The 22267-nt window shown below is 44.5% G+C and overlaps 1 protein-coding gene across 1 annotated transcript in view; it reads right to left on the bottom strand.

Annotated features, from left to right (window-relative positions):
- SUSD5 (sushi domain containing 5) overlaps positions 1-11797 on the bottom strand; it is an 83262-nt gene extending 71465 nt beyond the window's left edge. Inside the window, exons 1-2 of the mRNA XM_071212828.1 lie at positions 11707-11797; positions 5859-6036 (exon numbers count right to left, since the gene is read on the bottom strand). Of these exons, the coding sequence (XP_071068929.1) occupies positions 5859-6036; positions 11707-11797 (269 nt within the window). The remainder of the gene's footprint in view (positions 1-5858; positions 6037-11706) is intronic.
- Positions 11798-22267: the final 10470 nt, after the last annotated feature.

Genomic DNA, 22267 nt, shown 5'->3' with positions numbered 1-22267 from the left:
CTGTAAATTTTATGGTAAGTATTTTCTTTCTTCACACATGATAGGAATCATTTTGTCCTTTTCCCAGTAATAAAAATAAATTCCATTTCCTTGTGGGGTTCTTCCTCTCTTAGATCCCTTAGAGCATTTGGCTGTTGTTTTGCATCTTCAGTGATAACTATTTCCTTCACTAATATCAAATTCTTGCCTCACTCTTCCATCTCCAAGCCTTTCTACATGCACAATAACTTTGTTTAAATGCTAAATCACAGCATAACCTTTTTGACAACATTTTATTTTATTTTTACTTTTTAAAGATTTGTTTATTTATTTATTCTCTCCCCTCCCCCCCGCCCCGGTTGTCTGTTCTCTGTGTCTATTTGCTGCGTCTTCTTTGTCCGCTTCTGTTCTTGTCAGTGGCGCAGGACTCTGTGTTTCTTTTTGTTGTGTCATCTTGTTGTGTCTCCGTGTGTGCGGCACCATTCCTGGGCAGGCTGCACATTCTTTTGCACTGGGTGGCTCTCCTTACAGGGCTCACTCCTTGCACATGGGGCTCCCCTATGCGGGGGACACCCCTGCGTGGCATGGCACTCCTTGCCCGCATCATCACTACGCGTGGGCCAGCTCCACATGGGTCAAGGAGCCCCGGGGTTTGAACCACGGACCTCCCATGTGGCAGGCAGACGCCCTAACCACTGGACCAAGTCCACTTCCTCTGACATTTTAAATAGCACTTAAACCAAACAGGTGCAGGAAGGAGAAGGCATGGAACTCACCTGACAAAGTTGAGGTGTGCATGGCCGTGGCTGCCACTGCCAGTGGCTGTAAGACTCCATTGGCATAAGAGATGGTAAATTGTGAATAAAAGGCACATCTTAGAATTGAGCGTCAGCAGCAGTAATAATATTAAACAAGGCTTGAGTGTCTACTCTGTCATGCACTGTTCTAGACATGTATTAACTCTCTTAATCCTCATAACAATTCTATTAGCTAACTATTATCATCCCATTTTTTAAAAGATGAAGATCTCTCTGGCTTTTTTAAATGGGCCACTAGATCCATTCATTGAGTATTTTTCATTTCTATAGTTTCTATTTGGTTGTTTTTATAGTTTTCAGTCTACTGCCAAAATTCTTGTTTTTATATCTCTGCACATTACAGTCATAGTTATTTTAATGTCTGCATCTAACAATGCTAGTATCTGGAGTTTCTATGGGTCTATTTCTATCGACTACTGTTTCTGATTATATTTCTTCTTGTTTTCCTGTCTCCACATGTGGCTGGTTGTTTTATATTGTGTGACAGATCCAAGGTTTGCAAAATTGTTAATTTCCTAGGATGATGCTACTTCCTTTAGAGAGAATTTTTATTCAATCCAACCAGCTGTCTGCAACACTGGAACTCCAGTGTCACTTCAATCCAAATTTATATCTTTTGAAGATTGGAAACTATTTTTGCAGCTCCAATAAGGGCCCACGTACCTCTTCCAGTTAACTCTGACTCCTGGGATACAAATATACTAGTCAGCCAAAATGATGCTGGTGCAAAATACCAGAAATCTATTGGCTTTTATTTGGGGTAGAAGCTTACAGTTACCAGGCCACAAAGCATAAGTTACTTCCCTCACCAGAGTCTGTTGCCACGTGCTGGAGCAAGATGGCTGCCGACGTCTGCCAGGGTTCAGGCTTCCTCTTCCTCTTAAGGCTCCGTGGTCCCAGTTTCTTCCAATTATCAGCTCAAGGCTGGCATAGGGCCCGTCTCTCTCCTGGGGCCCATTGCTCTCCAGGCCCAGCTGCTCTGCTTTCTCCACAAGGCCAGCTGTAGACTATCAGGCAAATGGCTCATCTCTCTTCCCGGGGCATCTGCTGTGTCTAATGAGCCTTCTCTCTTTCCTCATGTATCTGCTTCTCTGTGTATTTACTTCCTCAGGCTCCAGCATTAAAACTCCCACTGTCTCCTCTGCCTTGTCTTTTCTCTGTGATTCCCCACCCACCAAGGGGGCGGGGATGTGACATCCTACTGACGTGGCTCAATCAAAGCCTTAATCATAATTTAATCAAGTAAAAGCGAAACCTCTGAATCCAATACAATCTAATGTACCCAGAGGAACAGACCAGTTCACAACACAATCTGTATTAGCCAAAGGGGTGCTGATGCAAATTACCAGAAATTGGTTGGTTTTTATAAAGGGTATTTATTTGGGGTAGGAGCTTACAGATATCAGGCCATGAAGCATAAGTTACTTCCCTCACCAAAGTCTACTTGGAGCAAGATGGCTGCCGACGTCTGCGAGGGCTCAGGCTTCCTGGGTTCCTACATTCCTGGGTTGCTTTTCTCGGGGTTCAAGGTTCCTTTCTTCCTGGGGCTGGTTTCTCTTTCCTCTGCGTGCTGCCTTCCAGGGCTCCAGCTTAAGTCTTCAGCATCAAGTTCCAACATCAAAACTCCAACATCAGAAACTCTTAACTCTGTTCTTTGCCATGCCTTCTATCTGTGAGTCCCCACCCACCAAGGAGTGGGGGCTCAACACGCTAATCATAACTTAATCATGCCCAGGTACAGATCAGATTACAAGAATAATCCAATATCTATTTTTGGAATTCATAAATAATATCAAACTGCTACAATAACCCTTCAAGGTCCCAATCCAAAGGAAGACAGCTCACCAGGCCCCCTTCTATGCAGAACCTGAATTCAAATGTCTTCCTTGGGAAACGGACTTTGGCCCAGTGGTTAGGGCGTCCGTCTACCATATGAGAGGTCCGCGGTTCAAACCCCGGGCCTCCTTGACCCGTGTGGAGCTGGCCATGCGCGGTGCTGATGCGCGCAAGGAGTGCCATGCCACGCAAGGGTGTCCCCTGCGTAGGGGAGCCCCACGCGCAAGGAGTGCGCCCGTGAGGAGAGCCGCCCAGCATGAAAGGAAAGAGCAGCCTGCCCAGGAATGGCGCCGCCCACACTTTCCGTGCCGCTGACGACAACAGAAGTGGACAAAGAAACAAGACGCAGCAAATAGACACCAAGAACAGACAACCAGGGGAGGGGGGGAAATTAAATAAATAAATAAATCTTTTTTTTAAAAAAAAAAAATGTCTTCCTCATCCCATGAAGCTCCCAAAATTGCTATTCAGCTTTTAAGCTACTCTTTTTTTAAAATTTATTTTATTTATTTATCTCTCCTCACCCCTTTGTTGAATGTCTTCCTTGTTTCTTTAGGAAGCCCTGGGAGCCGAACCCAGGACCTCTGATGTGGGAGGGAGGTGCCTAATCACTTGAGCCACCACCGCTCCCTGCTTTGATGTGTCTCTCATTGTGTTTTCTTCCCCACATCTCTTGTTGTGTCATCTTGTTGTATCAGTTCGCCATGCCTGCCTGTCACATCAGCTTGCTGTCTTCTTTTGGGGGCACCAGGAACCTCTGCTCCCTGCTTTGTTGTGCCTCTCACTATGTTTTTCTTCCTATGTCTCTTGTTGTGTCAGCTTGCCAGGCCTGCCAGTTATGCCATCTCACTGTCTTCTTTAGGAGGCACCAGGATCTGAACCAGCGACCTCCCATGTAGTAGGTGGGAGCCCAGTGGCCTGAGCCACATCCGCTTCCCTTAAACTACTCTTTATGGAATCTGCAAAGCCTCCCAGGAGACAAGTAGCTCCAGATTCTGGCTTCACCACACCAGACCGCCATCCTCCTCTGGATTTATGTATATACTCAATCTATATTTATGAAGATACAGATCAGACTATTTCTGTACATCTACCATGCCGCGAACTGCAAGATGCACTGTGTATTTCATAGTCACTTTTGGGGTGAGGGTTTGTGGTGGAAAGACACAGTGAAATGGACATACTAGTTGTCAGATATTTCCTGGTTTCCAAAACATTAAAATGGAAAAATGGAAAAACTTTTTTAAAAATGTCATGTAGTAAATATAACTAAGTCTGTCCTCTCTACAAGGAAATACCATCTCAGCATACAGAGACCCATTAATTCGTCTTAACTCCTGCAAACCCAGAGAAGAGAGAACTTTCCAGTGACACAGCCTGACTCGTAACATCTGGGAGCCCGACACCCAACTACACCCAGCTCCAAGCTGGCTCTTCAGAGTCTCTGAACACCACGATTATCTGAAGACATTACAGAGACAGAGTCTCAAACAAGACTCCTACCTGACCACATTATGGAAATGTGAATGCATGGGGCATGTCTTGTCTATTCAGGAGCACAGACAATAAAATAGAAGCCGAGACGTCCGAATTCCAGAGTCACTAGGAAGTTCCGGAGGTAGCCTCGGTTGTCTTCCTCCTTATCCATGCCAACGTTTGCCACATTTTGGAGACCTGAGTCAGCACGGCTGAGTGTTTTCTCCACAGCCACCTGCCAGCCAGACATCTTCAGGGTCATCATCAGTCAAAGGACTTCTTGGATCCTGTTTTGCTCTTTCATATTTCACTGCCATGAGGAGGAAACCGCAATGGCTTCTGCCTTCTTGAAAGAAGCAAGTGCCAGCACTAGTGGGGAGTTTTGCTCCTCACTGACCATAACGATTCTTTCTTCATAGGGATTCTGTGGGTCAGAACGCAGACAGGGGACAGTGGGTCTCACCTTAATGTCAGGAGCCTCTGCTGGGAGGAATCACAGGCTCAGGGCGACTCTGCAGCTGGGGCCACGGTCACCCAGAAGCATCTTTCCTCGCATTCCTCCCCATTAGTGCTGGCTATTGGCTAGGACTCCAGGGGGCTCTGACAGGGGGCACCGACACAGAGCTGTCCAGAGGCTTCCTCCCAGCATGGCCATCTCAGGGTCTGCAGGCTCCTCACACGGCATCTCAGAGCTACACAAACGAGCGAGGCGGGCAGAAACAGCACAGGGTTTTCTGGCCTCGCCTCACAGGTCACAAAGCATCACTTCTGCTGTATGCTATCGGTCAAGGCAACAATATGCTGTCTGTGACTGAAAGGACACAGACCCCCATCTCTCAGGGTGAGTAGATCAAAGAAATTGTGGCCATACTTTAAAACCTCCATATCATCTCCCCACACGTACATACGCAGGTACGTACCTACATAGAGAAAGGATAAAGAACATACACCACACAGTTCAAGAGTCATTACCTCTGAGCTGGGGAACAAGAAAGAAACTCATCTTGTAATTTTTGTACACCTGTATTATCAAAAAATTTCCAAGCACATTTTTTTTTTTTTGGTAGCTTAAAAAGAAAATTCAAAATAACAGTCAGCAGGGAAAAAATATGGCAACAGAACTCCAGAAAAACGCTTTTCTTTTTTATGAGAACTCAAAACAAGACTTTGAAGAACTATCCTGGTGCCTCAATAGAGCAATTATTGAGCCCCCATATGAATCTTTTTGAAAAAAAATTTTTCCCTCTCCTCCTCCCTGCTGTTTTTGCTGTCTGTGTTCATTCGCTGTATCTATTTCTCCTCTCATTTTTTTCTCCTCTAGAAGTCACCGGGATTCGATCCTGGGACCTCTGATGGGGAGAGAGGTTCCCTGTCCATTGCGCCACCTCAGTTCCTGGTTTCTGCTGCACTTCACCTTGACTCTCCCCTTCATCTCTCTTTCATTGCATCACCATCTTCCTGCGTAATTCACTTGTGCGGGCACCGGCTCACTGTGCGGGCACTTGGCTCGCCGCGAGGGCACTGGCTTGATGCGCGGGCACTCACGCACCAGCGCAGGCACTGGCTCGCCACGCAGGCACGCTTTCTCTTCTTCTTTTTCACCAGGAGGCCCCAGGGATCCAACCTGGGTCCTCCCATATGGTAGGCGGAGGCTCCATCACTTGAGCCACATCCGCTTCCCCCGTACGAGTCTTGGTGGGGCAGTCAGGGTGAGCTGGAAAGAAGCTTCCCCTGGCTCGCCTCACTTACCCAAGGGTGCCATCTGCCAGCCAGCCCGTGGTGCACACCGCGAAGGCACAGTCGTCGACCACCTGCCGCAGCTCGTCCGCGGACACGAGGTGGGCGCCCCTGCTCTGGCAGGAAAGCCGAGCCGCCTCCAGCTCCAGGCCCTGAGAGCCATTCTGAGAGTCCAGCACAAAGAGCTTCCCTGTGGGGGCGACAAACACAAACACAGGCTGATGCCAGGGTCCCCGAGAATTTAGTCAGAGCCAAAAACCCATTGGCTGGACAAGACGCCTGTCAGAACTGTAGCATCAGGACCCAAAACTCCAGTTGGAATGAAGAACTGTCTACCTCCATTTGTTAGAAAAGTGGTGATAACATAAGGTTTTGTTATAATAAGATACTTAATTCATCCACTGGGAAACTTATAATAAATATAATGATCTCCCAACCTTCCAGCCAAAAGGGACAATGAAATTAGAAAAAAATTTTAAAAATAAACATAAATGTAGGTAACTCGTTCTCCCTTAGATTTGGTTTCACTCTTCATTACACAACCTGGTCCTGCCCAGAGAAGGAAGCAAAACATTTTTTTGAAAGGAATCAAAGAAGACCTATGTAAGTAGAATGACACCCCATGTTCAAGGCTCAGAAGACTCAATATTGTTAAGATGTCAGTACTTCCCAAATCGATCCACAAATTCAGAACAATTCCTATCCATGTCCTAGCTGCCTTTGTTGAGCCTAAGATTCATATGGAAATTCAAGGATCCAACCCTGCCAAGACGAGCTGGAAGATTTAGACTTCCCAATTTCAAACCTTATTACAAAGCTACAATCATCAAAACAATGTGGTACTGGCATAGGATAGACACTTAGATCAGTGGAATTAAGAGTCTAGAAATAAGCCCTCATGTTTACAGTCAAGTTATTTCCAACAAGGGTATTAAAACAACTCAATGGGGGAAGAATAGTCTTTCTAATGAATCAGTGGAGTCGATGGATAGCCACATGCAAAAGAATGAAGCTGGGCCCCTACTTCAAACTAACAGGACAGGAGGAAGTTTTTGCAAATGTATATCTGATAAGAAACGTGTATCTAGAGTACTCAAAGAACTAACTCCTACAACTCAATAATAAAAGACAAATAACCAATTTTGAAATGGGCAAAGCATCTAAATAGACATTTCTTTGAAGAAGATAAACAAGTGGCCAGTAAGTGCATGAAGAGGCGCTCAGCATCATTAGCCATTAGGAAATGCAAATCAAAACCACAATCAGATGCTACTTCACATTCACAAGGACGGCTATGATCAGATGGAAAATAACAGGTGCTAGAAAGGATGTGGAGAAACTGGAACCCTCCTATACTGCTGGTGGGAACATAAAATGGTGCAGCTGCTTTGGAAAACAGTCCTGTGGTTCCTCAACGAGTTAAAAACCTAGCAGGGAAGCGGACTTGGCCCAGTGGTTAGGGCGTCCGTCTACCACATGGGAGGTCCGTGGTTCAAACCCCGGGCCTCCTTGACCCGTGTGGAGCTGGCCCACGTGCAGTGCTGATGCGCACAAGGAGTGCCGTGCCACGCAGGGTGTCCCCGCGTAGGGGAGCCCCACATGCAAGGAGTGCTCCCCGTAAGGAGAGCTGCCCAGCACAAAAGAAAGTGCAGCCTGCCCAGGAATGGCACCGCCCACACGGAGAGCTGACACAACAAGATGACGCAACAAAAAAACACAGATTCCCGTGCCGCTGATAACAACAGAAGCGGACAAAGAACACGCAGCAAATAGAAACAGAGAACAGGCAACTGGGGTGGGGGGGAGAAGGGGAGAGAAATAAATCTTTAAAAAAAAACCTACCAATTCCGCTCGTATGTATGTATCAAAGAGAAATGAAAACACCTGCTTACATAAAACTTTCTATGACTGTTCACAGAAGCATTGTTTATAATAGACAAAAAGTAGAAACAACCCAAATGTCCATGAACTGATGAATGGACAAGCAAAATGTGGTGTATACATACAATGGAATATTTTTCAGCAATAAACAGAACGAAGGACTGCTGCAGGCCACACATGGATGGATCCTGAAAACATGCTAAGTGAAAGAAGTCAGCCACAAAAGCTCACCTATGATTCCATTTACAGTAAATGTCCAACACGGACAAATCCAGAGAGAGAGAAAGCAGATGGAGTAATTGCCTAGGGCTGGGGGAGTTGTGAAGAAATAGGGAGTGACTGCTAATGGGTATGGGGTTTCCTTTTGGGGTGATGAAAATATTCTAAATTGTAGTAATGGTCGCACAACTCTGTTAATATACTGCAAATCCACTGAATTACATTCCAGTGAATTGTAGGGTATATGAATTATATCTCAACAAAAGTCTTATTTTAAAAAGGGCATTGCTAGAGAAAAAGAGGGTCTCTTATGATGATGAATTATTTCATCCGTAAGATAAAAGAATTGTAAATGCTATTAAATAAATAACAATAGACTACAAAGAGGCAACAGTAACAAAACTACATGGAGAAATAGCAAAATCCACCATCATTAGGGAAAATTTTAATCACCGTCCTCATCGGTAACTGACGAAACAGAAAAAAAATCAAAAGATATAGACGATATAAGTGGCAAAATTAACACACTTGATGTAAGGACATGTAGAATACCATACACCAAACTATAGGACACACATTAATTTTAGGTACCAACAGAACATTTGCAAACTGATCAAATTTTGAGCAATAAGGCAATTCTAAACAAGTTTCCCCCGACCAAAAGCCTGATTTGCAGACCACAACACAAGCTAAAATCACTTGATTCATTTATCAAACTCTTCTATAGTGTTTATTATGGGCCAGATGTTCAAACTGCTTTAGAAATACACACTAATTTAATCCTGAGAACAGCTCTATGATGGAGATGTCATTGTTGTCCCCATTTTAAGCATTTAGTATGTAGAGGTTAGTATTAAAGATTTATTAATAGTAATAATAATTTAACCAAGATTGCACAGCTGGCATATAAAACCAGGCAGTTTGGCTTTCTGGTCAGTGATCCTAACCACTGTATTAAACTGACCTTCAATAACAAAATAACTAGGAAAATTCCCTTGTGCATGGAAATTATGAAACATACTTCTAAATAACCATGTGTTCCAAGAAGAAACCCCAATGGAAATAAAACATTTTTTATGTAACTGACAAAAACTTGTGGAGAAGCTAAAGCAGTATTTAAGGGAAATTTATAGCCTCAAATACTCCTATTACAAAAGAAGAAAAGTGGAAACCAATGATAGAAGGTGCCATCTCAAGAACCTAGAAAAAAAGAGTATAAAATTAAAACCAAGAAAGTAGAAAGAAAGACATAGTATAGCGTAGAAATCAAGGAAATGGACAACAGATGTGCAATAGAGAAAATGAACAAAGCCAAAAGTTGCTTCTTTGAAAAGAATAATAAGATAAACCCTGGTAAGACTGATCATGACAAAAAGGACACACAAATTACCAGTATCAAGAATGTAAGTGGGTTGGATGGATTGTACAAGGCAGGGGATGGTTTAACACAGCGAATCCTGTGGTGTGTGAATGATGGACTGTGGTTAACAGCACAAATATGAAAACATTCTCTCATGAACTATAACAAATATACTACTAATACATAGTATTAGTAATAGGATGGTTTGTGCAAAGAATACATCAAATGTAAGATATGGGCTATAGTTAACAGTAATATTGTAACAATGTTCTTTCATCATTTATAACAAATGTATCACAACAATGTAAGGTGTGGGTGGCAGGGCGATGTATGGGAATCCTGTAGAACTGTAGAGTATGCCTGATTGGTTTTTTTTGTTATTTCTCTCCTTTACCCCCGCCCCCCCAGTTTGTCTGTTCTCTGTGTCTCTTTGCTGCGTGTTCTTCTTTGTCCGCTTATGTTGTTGTCAGAAGCACGGGAATCTGTGTTTCTTTTTGTTGCGTCATCTTGTTGTGTCAGCTCTCCATGTGGGCGGCGCCATTCCTGGGCAGGTTGCACTTTCTTTTGCGCTGGGCGGCTCTCCTTACGGGGCGCGCTCCTTGCGCATGGGGCTCCCCTACGCGGGGACACCCCTGCGTGGCAGGGCACTCCTTGCGCGCATCAACACTGCATGTGGGCCAGCTCCACATGGGTCAAGGAGGCCCGGGGTTTGAACCGCGGACCTCCCATGTGGTAGACGGATGCCCTAACCACTGGGCCAAGTCCACTTCCCCCCTGATTGTTTTTTTAACTCACAACTTCTCAAATAAAAAAAGAAATTTTAAGAAAAGGTAGTACAGTCTAAAATATAAACAATAATGTAAACCAAAATGGAACCATGTTTGATAGCTATGTTTCAAAATTTGTACATCACCTGCAGCAAATATAACATGAACATGTAAAGAGATCATTGTTGGGGAAAGGGGAAAAGGGTTTGATGTTGGATATCTGGGAGTCCCCTATATTGTGTATGTGAATTACTCTGATCTAAAACTTTTTTGAAGACAAAATTTAAAATTAGAAAAAAAATAAAGAAAGGATGTAGATACTAAGAAACAAAATTGGCTTGCCACTGTACATACAGGGCAACACCTATTACATTACAGTGATGAAAGGCAAAACGTTAGAAACAAAGCTTCATAATATTTTTCATTTTATTAATACACCAATTTATTTTTACTCTATGTTAATATTTCTAAATTATTATGTATTCTATTTCTAAACTTTAAACCCATCACTGTATTTCAATTTCCTATTAATTGAATTTGGCAATATATTAAGATTCATTGTTGAAGAAGTTTTGGACCACAGAGAGGTTCAACCATGGCAGGGGAGGAACTCTGGTGTGGGGTGTTATTGATGGGGGGCACATGGGTGGGTGGGGAGTTCTCCAGGGCAAGTATATAAGGAACATGAATATGTTAGGATGTATGTTGGGTATTTTTATGGTAGTTACAGTTACGAACGTCAACTGAGGGAGTGCTGAGTTCCCACCCAGGGGTGCTCTGTCACACTCCCCAGTGGAACAACAATAATCCCCCTAGTGCAACGGCAAAGATCAGCAAGGAAGAATGGTCCAATAATGAGTCCTTGATTCTGATGACTATGCTTATGAGTATGTGTGCCCGAAATATGAACTAGGTCTAGGGCTGTAGGATGCCTAAGAGTTACCTCCTGAGAGCCTCCATGTTGCTCAAATGTGGCCACTCTCTAAGCCAAACTCAGCATGTAAAGGCATTACCTTCCCCCCAACGTGGGACATGACTCCTGGGGATAAGCCTCCCCAGCACCAAGGGATTACTACCAATCACCAACTGGAGAAGCAACTAGAAAAAGACCTCAAATAAAAGGGTCAGCTCAGATCAGCAGAATATCTCAGCCTACATGTTGATCAAGTGTTAAAAACTGCTCTTTGATCTTGAATAAAAGGGGGAAATGGCAAAGACAAATGAGTTGATATGACTAAGTGTCTTCCAAAAAGAGTCGGGAGGTCGTCAGAGGAATCGTGCTTACACATGCCTCAGCAGGACCCCAGAAAAAGCAAAAATAGATACAACCCTAGGTACTGGTTCTCCTGAAGGCTATGGAGAGCCTCAGGGTATATAATCATACCAGATGGATTTGGAGCTCTGTGCCATGTCAGAGGGCCCTACTTTGGAATTTGTGCTCCTGAGTGTGATGGAGTTGGACTCTGATGTGACTTTTCTGCACATGCCTCTTCTGTCACTTTTACTGAACCTGTGGTTGGCGCTAGGGATGGTGCATACTTAGGAGACTTGAATCTCTGGACTGCCCATGTGCCAGCTGGGCCCTGAACCTCAGCAGAGTTGCGACTCCTACTCTCTGGTTCATTGAACTTACCCAGGTCAGCTAACAGGGAGGTGAAGATGGTCAACCACCACACCAGGGTATCAAGAGCTCCTACAACTCCAAGCAGAGGAATTGCAACCATCATCCATGTGGAATCTAAGCCCTCTCTTGATCTACAGATGGAGTGGACATCACCATCCCAGGGTCCACAGGAAGGAGGAATAAAATATGGACTAGAGTGGACTTACTGATATTCTACTATAAAACTATTGTGACGAGTAATAGAAGAAATTTTAGCATTGAGGTGGAGAAAGTGGCCACAGCAGTTGCTGAGGTCAGGGAGAGGGGAGAAGAGATGTGATGTGGGGACATTTTTGGGGTTTTGAGTTGCCTTAATGATACTGCAGGGTCAGATGCTGGACTTTATATATCCTGCCATAACCCACTGAATGTACTCGCGGAGAGTGCGAACTACAGGGTAAACTATCATCTGTGTGGTGCAGCAGTGCTCCAGAATGTGTTCACTGAGTGCGATGAGGGTGCTGCAATGATGAGGGGGGTTGTTGGTGTGGGAGGAGTGGGGTAGGGGGTAGGGGATATACAGGAACCTCATATTTTTTAGTGTAACATTTTTTTTGTGATGTATGTATCTTCAAAAAATACAATTTATAAAAATGATGTGGTGGGGAGTGCATTATATGGGAACCTCTTATGTTTTTTGTTTTTTATGTTTTTTAATGTAACATTCCTTGTGATCTATTAATTTAAAAATTTTTTTTAAATAAATAAACCATAAAAAAAAAAAAGAAAATGTAAGAGGGGAGAATGGGAGTTAATGTTCCACTGGTACAGAGGTTCTGTTTGGGGTGACAGAAAAGTTTTGGTAATGGATGGTGGTGATGGTAGCACAACATTGTGAATGGAATTATGACCACTGAACTATATATTTGAAAGTGTTTAAAATAGGACAATTTAAGTTGTTTATATGTTACCAGAGTAGAATTTTTTTTGAAACCATAGAACTGTACAACGCAAAAAAAGAACCCTAGGCGGCAGACTTGGCCCAGTGGTTAGGGCGTCCGCCCACCACATGGGAGGTCCAAGGTTCAAACCCCGGGCCTTCTTGACCCGTGTGCAGCTGGCCCATGCGCAGTGCTGATGCGCGTAAGGAGTGCCCTGCCACGCAGGGGTGTCCCCCGCGTAGGGGGACACCCCGTAAGGAGAGCTGCCCAGTGAGAAAGAAAGCGCAGCCTGCCCAAGAATGGCGCTGCACACAAAGAAAGCTGACACAACAAGATGACGCAACCAAAAGAAACACAGATTCCCGTGCCGCTGACAGCAACAGAAGCGGACAAAGAACACACAGCAAATAGACACAGAGAACAGACAACCGGGGTGGGTGGGTGGGGGGGAGGGGAGAGAAATAAATAAATAAATAAATCTTTTTTTAAAAAAAGGAACCCTAATGTAAAGTTTAGACTATAAGTAATAGTATAATTTTAATAATAATAATAATATTGTTTCATCCATTGCAACAAAGGTACCATGCTCATACAAAATATTAATAGGGAAAACTGTGTGTGAAGGGGGCTTATATGGGAATTTGGGAACACTGTACTTACCGCATGGTTTTTCTGTAAACGTACAATTCATCTAAAAAGTAAATAATTTTTTTTTAACTGACATAGTTAGTTGGAAAAAGAACAAAAAAGAACGTAAGAAGACATCACTACAAATTGTACGGACAGTGAAAAGATAATAAGAGACCATTGCGTTATAAATGCCAGTGCATTTGACACCTTAGATAAAATAGACCATTTTCTAAAAAAAAAAACAGACACAAGATGAATAAGAAAATATGAATATTTCTTTTTCTGTTAAAGAAATTAAATCCATCATTTAAAATCCTCTTACAAGAAAAATTCCAGGCCCACGTGGCCTTACCTGAAAACATTAACAAACAAGAAACTCCTCACCTTACAAAAACCTTTCGGAGGACATGGGAGGGCACAACTTCCTAATTCGTTTTAGGAGCCATCACAACCCTAATACCCACACCTCGTGAGAATATGACAAGAAATGAAAATGACAGGCCAAAATATGTCATAAGCATAGAATCAACCATCCCAAACCTGCTTCTACCACTCCAGGCTCGGTTCTAGATTATTTCGCTATAAACTCTTTCCCTAGGAATCCATCCACATGCTTGGTCTCAAATGTCATCCTTACACAGATGTCTCACATTTTTCTTTTTTAGCCTAGACCCCTTCCATCCACCCCTCTCCACTCTCCACCCCCATCTCTCACATGGACAACTATAGAGCAAATGATATGGTCTCTCTACATCCAATCTTGCCTTCACCCCATCCATTCTCCCTACACTGCCATCAGGGTGATATTTTCAAAATGCAAATCTGATCAGTCATACTCCTGGAAGTCATTCAATGGCTCCCATTACTTTTTTGGATTTAGACAAAACTTGACTCATGAGAACCAACAATATTGGTCATCTCAAACCACTTCCACCTTGCACTCTCAGCTCTAGCCACTCATTCTGAGATCACACGTCCCATTTCCCCTGCCACCCACAGGTGCTTTGCACATGCTGTTTTCTCTACCCAGTACACTTTTTCCTCCTCCTATTTGCCTAGTTAATTCCCACTCATCTTTCAGATCCTCCCGCACAAAGCCAAAACATCTTATTATATACCCTCAGAGCACCGTCTATCTTTTAATCATATCACTTGCCAAAGTTGCAATTGCACATTTTGTCCATATAATTATTTGCTTAATGACTCCCTCATTGGATTTTTTTTGTTCTTAATGTTTTTCCATTTATTGTCCATTTTTTCTTTCATAAATTGTTATTTTCCAATACTCTCATAGGGTAATCATACTTTAGTGGAAAAGGTTTTTGTCCATTGGGGATATTAACCCTTTGTCTGTTTCTAGCTTTGCAAATACTCCCTCATTTTGCTATTTTTTTTAATTTAAAAAAATTTTTTTAAGATGCTTAGATTATACAAATGTCACATGAACCTCATTGGATTTTAAGGTCCAGTTTCTCCTCACCATTCTAACCACAACAGCAAGGACAGTGCCTAATATATAGTAGATATTTGATAAATATCTTTGAATGAAGGAATCTTGTCCTGTAACCATTACTCAAACACCATTCATTTGCATCAGTTAAAGTGAAGGTTTTTTAGTTTCAGTAATATTTAAAAGCACAGTAGTAGGTCTCCTTTATGTTTGAGATCCGTGTCTAATTAGTCAAATGTAAACAAAATGTCTTTCATTTGAATTTTTTCTCATTGATTTATTTTTAAAAAAGAAAGTTTCTCATCAATTCTACCTCTTCAAATATCTGCAACACATCACTGTTGAACATTTCTTTTTCTCCCACCCATCACCCTAGTCCTTGCCCAAAACCCACACAATTAACTAAACGTGGGGAGTGGTCGTATTGATGCATATTTTTAGTAAAGTAAAGAATCCCTTCATAATTTAGCTTGTAATTCTTCAGTGGATGTACTATAAAAGCTGGAGTTGAGCAAATGCAGTTTCTTTAAAGGAAGTGTACCTATAATTTTACATTGGAGAAGAAGGGAGAAAGAAAGGAAGAAGAGGGGAAGGAAACATTTATCCCAAGAGGTAACAAGAAAACTCTGGTGCTGCCGTTACTTTCCTGTCCAATGATACTTCTACCTTCAATTGATGGCCTGCATCAGGCCAGACAGGTACAAAATAATGATGCAAATCCATCAGGTGTTTCACTGAAGCAATCACATTGTGACGCAATACCCAATCCTCATGGATTACACATGGATTAAAAAGAAATTGGTACAATAGTCTACTCCATTCAAAATTTAAATAGCTCAAATTTGTTCTACTTGTAGTCTTCAAACAGTTTAATTTTCACAAGTCATTGTCATGCAAAAAAAACTACAGTAAAGAAATAACTGTGGACTTACTGCTAATAGGTACAGGATTTCTCTGTTTTGGAATTAGATAGTTGTGATGGTTGCACAACATAGTGAATATACTAAAAGCCACTGAATTATATGCTTTAAATTAAAATGCAAAGATATGTGCATATAATTTTATGTTATGAGAATTATATCTGAACTTCAAAAATTAACAGTGGTCACTAACAGCCTTCAAAGTTAAAAATGTTTTGTCTATCTGTGGATATGGAGAAATAAGAAAACATTACCCTGAATCAGGAGCAAAGAGTTCTTGGCAGGAATTTATGACAAAGGGCACTGAAAATCCTAAAATAATATGTGAAGTTTTTTTCTTTCTTTCTGTTTTTCCCTTTCTCTAAACCAGCATGCTTTTTTTTTTTTTTTTTTTTTTTGCTTTTTGTTTGTTTTTTCTGCCTACTTCTAGTTTCATTCAACATTGTCTGCTAAATAGGAATGGTATTTAAATATATCATAACAAAGCATCCTAAATCAGCTGAGGATTTTCCTCCTCCATCCATCTAATTTGTCCCAAGCTTGGATTTACTAGAAACCTCCCATAGGTGTGAAAACTCTTGTTTTTCTAAACTTGCTTCTTTCAGATATTCCTAAATCAATGAGGTTTTGTTCCGAAACCAAAACACAGTTGAATTCGTTTTCCAAAGCTGAACTGATAACAGGGCTCCGATCATGCCAACTTAAGGGAAATATTAAGTACTGGCTACATCTTGAAACCAAACAAAAAGTGGGTCAAATCGCGAAGACCCTGCAGTAATCCGACCGCTACCTATTTCTCCAGCCACATCTCCCACGACATACCTTGCACTATCGGCTCCAAGCACTAGATCATAGATCTCATTTTCCCTGCCACCCTCAGGACCTTTGCACATGCTATTCCCACTAATCAGGACACTCTCTCCTCCCCCTTTGACGGATTCCCACACGCTCTTCAGATCGTCCAGGTCGAAGACACAACCTCCGACAGAGCTTTCCAGCCACAGACCTTGCCTTCTGGGGCGCATTTATTTGGCATTGAGAATTTGGAGGGGGCTGGGGGTGGAAAATACATCTCTGCAGAAGAGATCCCAGAGCACCCTAGTGGTTCTTTCATTCTCCAGAATTTTCACGGAGATCTTGGCAAAGCTGGCCGCAGGACCGAGGGACCCACGCCCAGGGCTCCCTCGGGGGCGCGCGCGGCGCCCAGGGCGGGATCGCAGGCCCGCAGGGTGTTGGGGCGCGCGGAACTGCAGCCACCCCGCGGGCGGGAGCGGGGTGCCGGGGCGCCGCGGAGCCGCTCGCCGCGTGGCCTCCCGGGGTCGCCCCAGGCGGGATCGCCCTCCCCCGCCCCGACCCCCCGCGCCACCCCGGGCCCCGCCGCCTCCTCCCTGGCGTCCGGCGGCCACTCACCATCCGCCCGCACGGAGAGGCGCGGCAGCCCCAGCAGGAGCAGGGTGGCGGCGCAGAGCCCCCGCAGGCAGCCGCGCGCCGGGGCCCCGGGCCGGGCGCGGGGGGCAGCCATGGTGCGGGTGCGGCGCGCGGGCTCGGCTGCGGGGGACACCGGCCACCGTGCGCCCCTGGGCCAGGCGCGCTGCGCTCTGCAGCCGCGGCGCTGCCCTGGCGCCCGGGGCGCGGCGAGGGAGGAGCGTGCAGAGCCGGGGGGAGGCGGGGGGCTGGGACGCCCGAGCCCCAGCGCCGGGGCTGCCACCTCCCGGGGGTCCTCCCCGTGGCGCCGGGCAGGCGGCTGCGGCCCGGCTCCGCCCTCGCGCCGGGCACCTGTGCCAAACGCGGCGGGCGCCGGGGGGCGGGGGTGGTGCGGGGAGGGCCTGCGGGGACCCCCCGCGCGCCCAGGGCACCCACAGCGAGAGGGTGGTGCCGTCGGAGAGGCCGAGCCCCCCCACCCCACCCCCGAGAGGGCTGTGAGGAAACGGGTGGCCCCCTCTGCCCTCGGCCTCTTCACTTGTCCAAACTGGCGTCCTCCTAGAGGGGAGAAAACATTTTTGGAAAAAGGGATGATGCATCGAAGGAGTGAAGGACAGGGAAGAAGGAGACTTCTAGAAGAAGCATCTCAGTCTCTTGCCCCTTTGAGCTGAAGAAGTCCTGATTTGGGAAGGGGGTGATAATGATAATCCGTCAACGCTGTTAATCGATTGACGCTAAAAGGAAAAGCTCGTTGTCCCCATTCAATGAACTAGGACACAGGTACCGAAAGACTAACTTATCTACTTTCTAGACACAATAAGAACTGGGATTTGACTCCTCAACCTGATGGGCTACAGGTGTCATTTTTCAATTAACATAAATTTTTAAGGGCACTTGAAAGGTATTATTCCCACCAAATGCCAACTAAAAGGCGATTAAGTCCTTTGGGTAATAAAACGTTGCTTTTAAAAATACGAATTCTCGAGTGTGTTAAATGCTGGTGGGACCTCACAACCCTTCACATGTACGTGAAAATGAATTTACTTTGCCACTTCCCTTCTAACAGTTAGCTGGTAAGTGAAGGAGTGAGACTTGGCACTGAAGGAGACATTTTAAAGCCTGATCCGAAGACACCTGCAGGAACTACTTTTTTTTTTTTTTAATTGACTTTGTAATAATATTACATTGAAAATATATATGTGAGGTCCCATTCAACCCCACCCCCCCACCCCACCTCTCCCCCCCCCCCAGCAACACTCCCTCCCATCATCATGACACATCCATTGGATTTGAAGAAGTACACAGCCTGACCCACTCAGGAGCTGTGCCAAGTAATGTTTTTAGAAGAATTGGATATGGCTACCTAGTCGCAATGCCTTGTTAAAATTTGTCTTCATTCAGAAGTCTTATCCTGTCTTCATTTGGGGAGATGGCGTCCTCCCATAGTGTAACTGATACAACTGCTACAGGAAACTGTTAGGTTGTGTCATATAAATTTAAACCTAGGCTTTCCCTAGGACCCAGAAATTTCACTCTTAGGCATATATACCAAAAGAAATGAAAACTTCGCTTACAAAAAAAATGCATCTACACAAATGTTCATAGCGGCTTAATTCATAAGACCCCAAACTGGAAGCAGCCCCCTGCTCATTAACAGTTGAGTAGAAAAACCAAACTGTGTCATAGTCACACAGTGGAATGCTATTGGGAGAATAAAAGGAGTAAACTACCCATACATTGAAAAACATGGATGAATCTCAAAAATAGGCTGAGTGATAACACCAAAGGCTTCGTACAGCGTGTGCCTCTATGAAGCTCAACAATGGGCAGAACGAATCTGTAGTGAAAACCGTCTCCCCAGGGGGGTTGCGTTTGAGGGGGTGGGAACAGGGAACTTTCTGAAGTGACGGGAATGTTCCATATCTTGGCGGAATGGTGGTCCCTGAGGGTTTACCTTGTCAAACCTCATTGAACTGTCCCCTTAGAATCTGTGCATTGTATTGAATGTTATTTATACTTCGATAACAAATATTTCCAAAAATAATAAATTCTGTCCTTGCCCTAAGGAAGAGACGTGGTTTAATCCAAGAGAGTGTAAGGAAAGGGCTGTATACAGAGACGGGGGCTGTGATGAAGGGTGGGGGGATGCAGTGGGGAAGGTGAAGCCCCTGGGACTGAGAACAGCAGGGATCTGCTCTCACGGAGGCCTGAAGGTGTGTTTGTGGGGGGTGGGGAGCTGAAGTGCCACCAAACCCCAGCAAGAGCTGTGGCCCTGGAAGAGGCCGCCTTCCAGGCGTGGTGGCCGTCGGTAGAGGCGCAAAGTCACTGTGATACGGGCTGTGTGTGGAGGGGGCTGTGTGTTTCTTTATGGATAACCTGCGCTGTGTGTGTGAACTTGCTAAAACTTAAGATTCCAGCATAAGCCCTGTGTGCATGCAGACAATAAGAACTGCAGCCCTGCCTTTCGTTACCATGCCTACCACTGCAATCTGCCTAGTTCCCGGAGAGCCAATTAAGTGATACAAGCTCTACAGGCTTTGGATATTCAGGGAGGATGCAGACTAAATATGTTAATTCAAGCTTACCTGGAATGTGGGGGTATGTGTTAATTCAGGCTTACCTGGAGGATATGTGTTAATTCAAGCTTACCTGGAATGTGGGGGGTATGTGTTCATTCAGGCTGATCTGGTACTCAAAACAAAGCACCATTTGACTCCCCACTCCTACATCCTCTGTATAAGAGGGACCCAAAACTCCGATTCGGGGCTCGGCTTTTGGACAAGAGTCCGCTGTGCCCGGCCGGTCATTAATAAATTTTCCTTCTCAAAAATGTTCCTGAGTCCTGGCCGTCCATACGGGATCAATGAGTCTTTCTCCTTCTACCACGACTGCCGCAGATATGTCAGGGACTTTATGGGCGAGCAAATACCCCACCTATTCTCTCCTTCTCCCCTACCGGCACCTCCTATTGGCTGAGCCATTTGAAAACTGGAGTACTTGGAGTGTGGGGGCTGCCGTGCTTAGAAGTGATCCTTCTGAGGCACCCGCCAGTAGGTCAGAAAAGAGTAGAGAGTGGATCTGGAGAGGCAACGGGAGAAAAACCAGCACAATCCGTCTGTTGTTTTTTTCATTCAGATGAAAATAAGGAAAGACACAGGGAAGACACACAGTCCTTTCTGTTCCTATATTATCTGAGAATAATGCCAATTCAATCATATTCCCATGTGGAAGCTAATATTAACCACCTTTAGCACTCCAGGTGTAGGGTAAACAGAGAGAAGTAAACAATTATCATTAGGTATAGGTGCTTTAGTCCCACTTCTGTAACTGGTCATGAGGCCATATTTGATAATTATCACTTTATTACCCCTCATTCAATGTTCTCTTTCTACTCTCTGAGCATCTCAGCTTGTAAATTTCTTTTCTTTTTTAAAAAAGAAACTTAGATTACACAAATGTCACTTAAAAAAATATAGGGGATTCCCATATGCCCTGCTTCCCATACCTCCCCGATTTCCCCACATTACCAACCTCCTTCATGAGTGAGGTACATTCATTGCAATTGATGAACACATTTTGGAGCATTGCCACTAAGCATGGGTTATAGTTTACACTGTAGTTTACCCTCTCTCTCACCCAATTCTGTAGATTATGGCAGAATACATAATGGCCTGTATCTGTCATTGCAATGTCATTCAGGAAATCCCCAAAATGCCCCCGTATCATATCTGTTTTTCCCTCTCCTTGCCATCAGGACCTCCAGTATCCACTGCCTCCACATCAATGACAGAATTTCTTCCATTGCGAGAATCACAGTAAGTCTATAGCAGAATACCAGTAAGTCTACTTTAGTCCATATTTCATTTCCCAATCCTGAGGATTCTGGGTTGGTGATGTCCACTCCACCTCTAATTGAAGGCTGTGATCCCATAGGACTGATGGATGGGACTTTCTTGCTTGCAGTTATGGATTCTCCTGGTTCCATGGGATGGTACTTGTCCATCATCACCTCCTTGTTGCTTGTCCTGGGTGAAATCAATGATCTGGAGAGTAGGTGTTGCAACTCTGATGAGATTCAGGGCCCAGCTGGCACATGGACAGCCCAAAGATTTAAGTTTCTTAGACATACACATACCAACTCTAGTACTAATTAAAGGTTCAAATAGAAGGACAGAAGAGCCATGTACAGGGAAACCACAACTGAGTCCTGCTCTGTCACACTGGGGAGCATAAGTACCAAAGTAGGGCCCACTGGCAAGGCACCAACTCCTGATCTGCCTGCCCTGACTATAGTGTCTGGATGTCTCCAGAGCCCTCAGGAGCCCTGCTATTTGGGGTAGTATCTACTTTGGCAATGCACTTTTCTTTTTTAAACTATTCAGAGGAACCCAAACTTTCATTTCTACTAAGAACCTGCCTTTATTAGGTTGCTTTGGTTTTCCACTGACGATTATTTTTGGACATGAGAGGCCCCTGGAATCTAGACATAATCATCCATGCCCCCATTGTGCCGTAGCGGCCCAATCTGTCTTTGGTAATAAGGGTCAATCACCTAGTCACTAGTGTGGCCTATGCCTGTTGATTCTGTAACACAGGAACTCAGAATGACCAAAAAGCTGTGTTTGTTTACAATCTCCAAGGCCAAGACTGTGTGTTTACTGATGGAAGTCTTTCTCGTCTGGGCACCCAGACTTCCAAACTCACCAATTTCAGGACTGCAGGGGTGATAGGCAAAACTTTGGTAAGTGGGCGATTTGATGTGGTAGCGCGGCCACTCCCACTGCCACCCCATGGTTCTTAGTGTCTTCTGTCTATAAGGAAAATGACACCATCTATTGGCTGCTGGCTTAAGACATATACTGCATCCTGAGCAGGTACCCCAACATCCCAGGGTGTTGACCCCAGCTGGTGTCCTAGTTGTACCTTCATCTTCCTATCAAGCCACCTGCTCCTGGGCGATGGAACACGTAGTAAAACCCACAGGCATGAGCCATCGTCCCACTTTTCTGGGTTTTTTTTTGGTTTTTTTTTGGTTATAAATGATGTTGTGTGTGACTCCATGGCAATAAATGTGGCATTTTGTGGGTACAGGTATAGTAGTGCTAGTAGGGGCAAGTCCAACAAGGAAGGCAAAATCACACCTCAAATAAGGATCTTTTCCAATAAAGGCAAATACGTGTGGCCTCCGTGATAAAAGCGATTCAGTGTAAGCAACCTTTCCCCACATA

This window comes from Dasypus novemcinctus, chromosome 31, assembly GCF_030445035.2.
Source record: "Dasypus novemcinctus isolate mDasNov1 chromosome 31, mDasNov1.1.hap2, whole genome shotgun sequence".
Taxonomy (NCBI): domain Eukaryota; kingdom Metazoa; phylum Chordata; class Mammalia; order Cingulata; family Dasypodidae; genus Dasypus; species Dasypus novemcinctus.
Note: the sequence above shows the minus strand (reverse complement) of the source record. Positions and strands in the feature narration are given on the sequence as shown.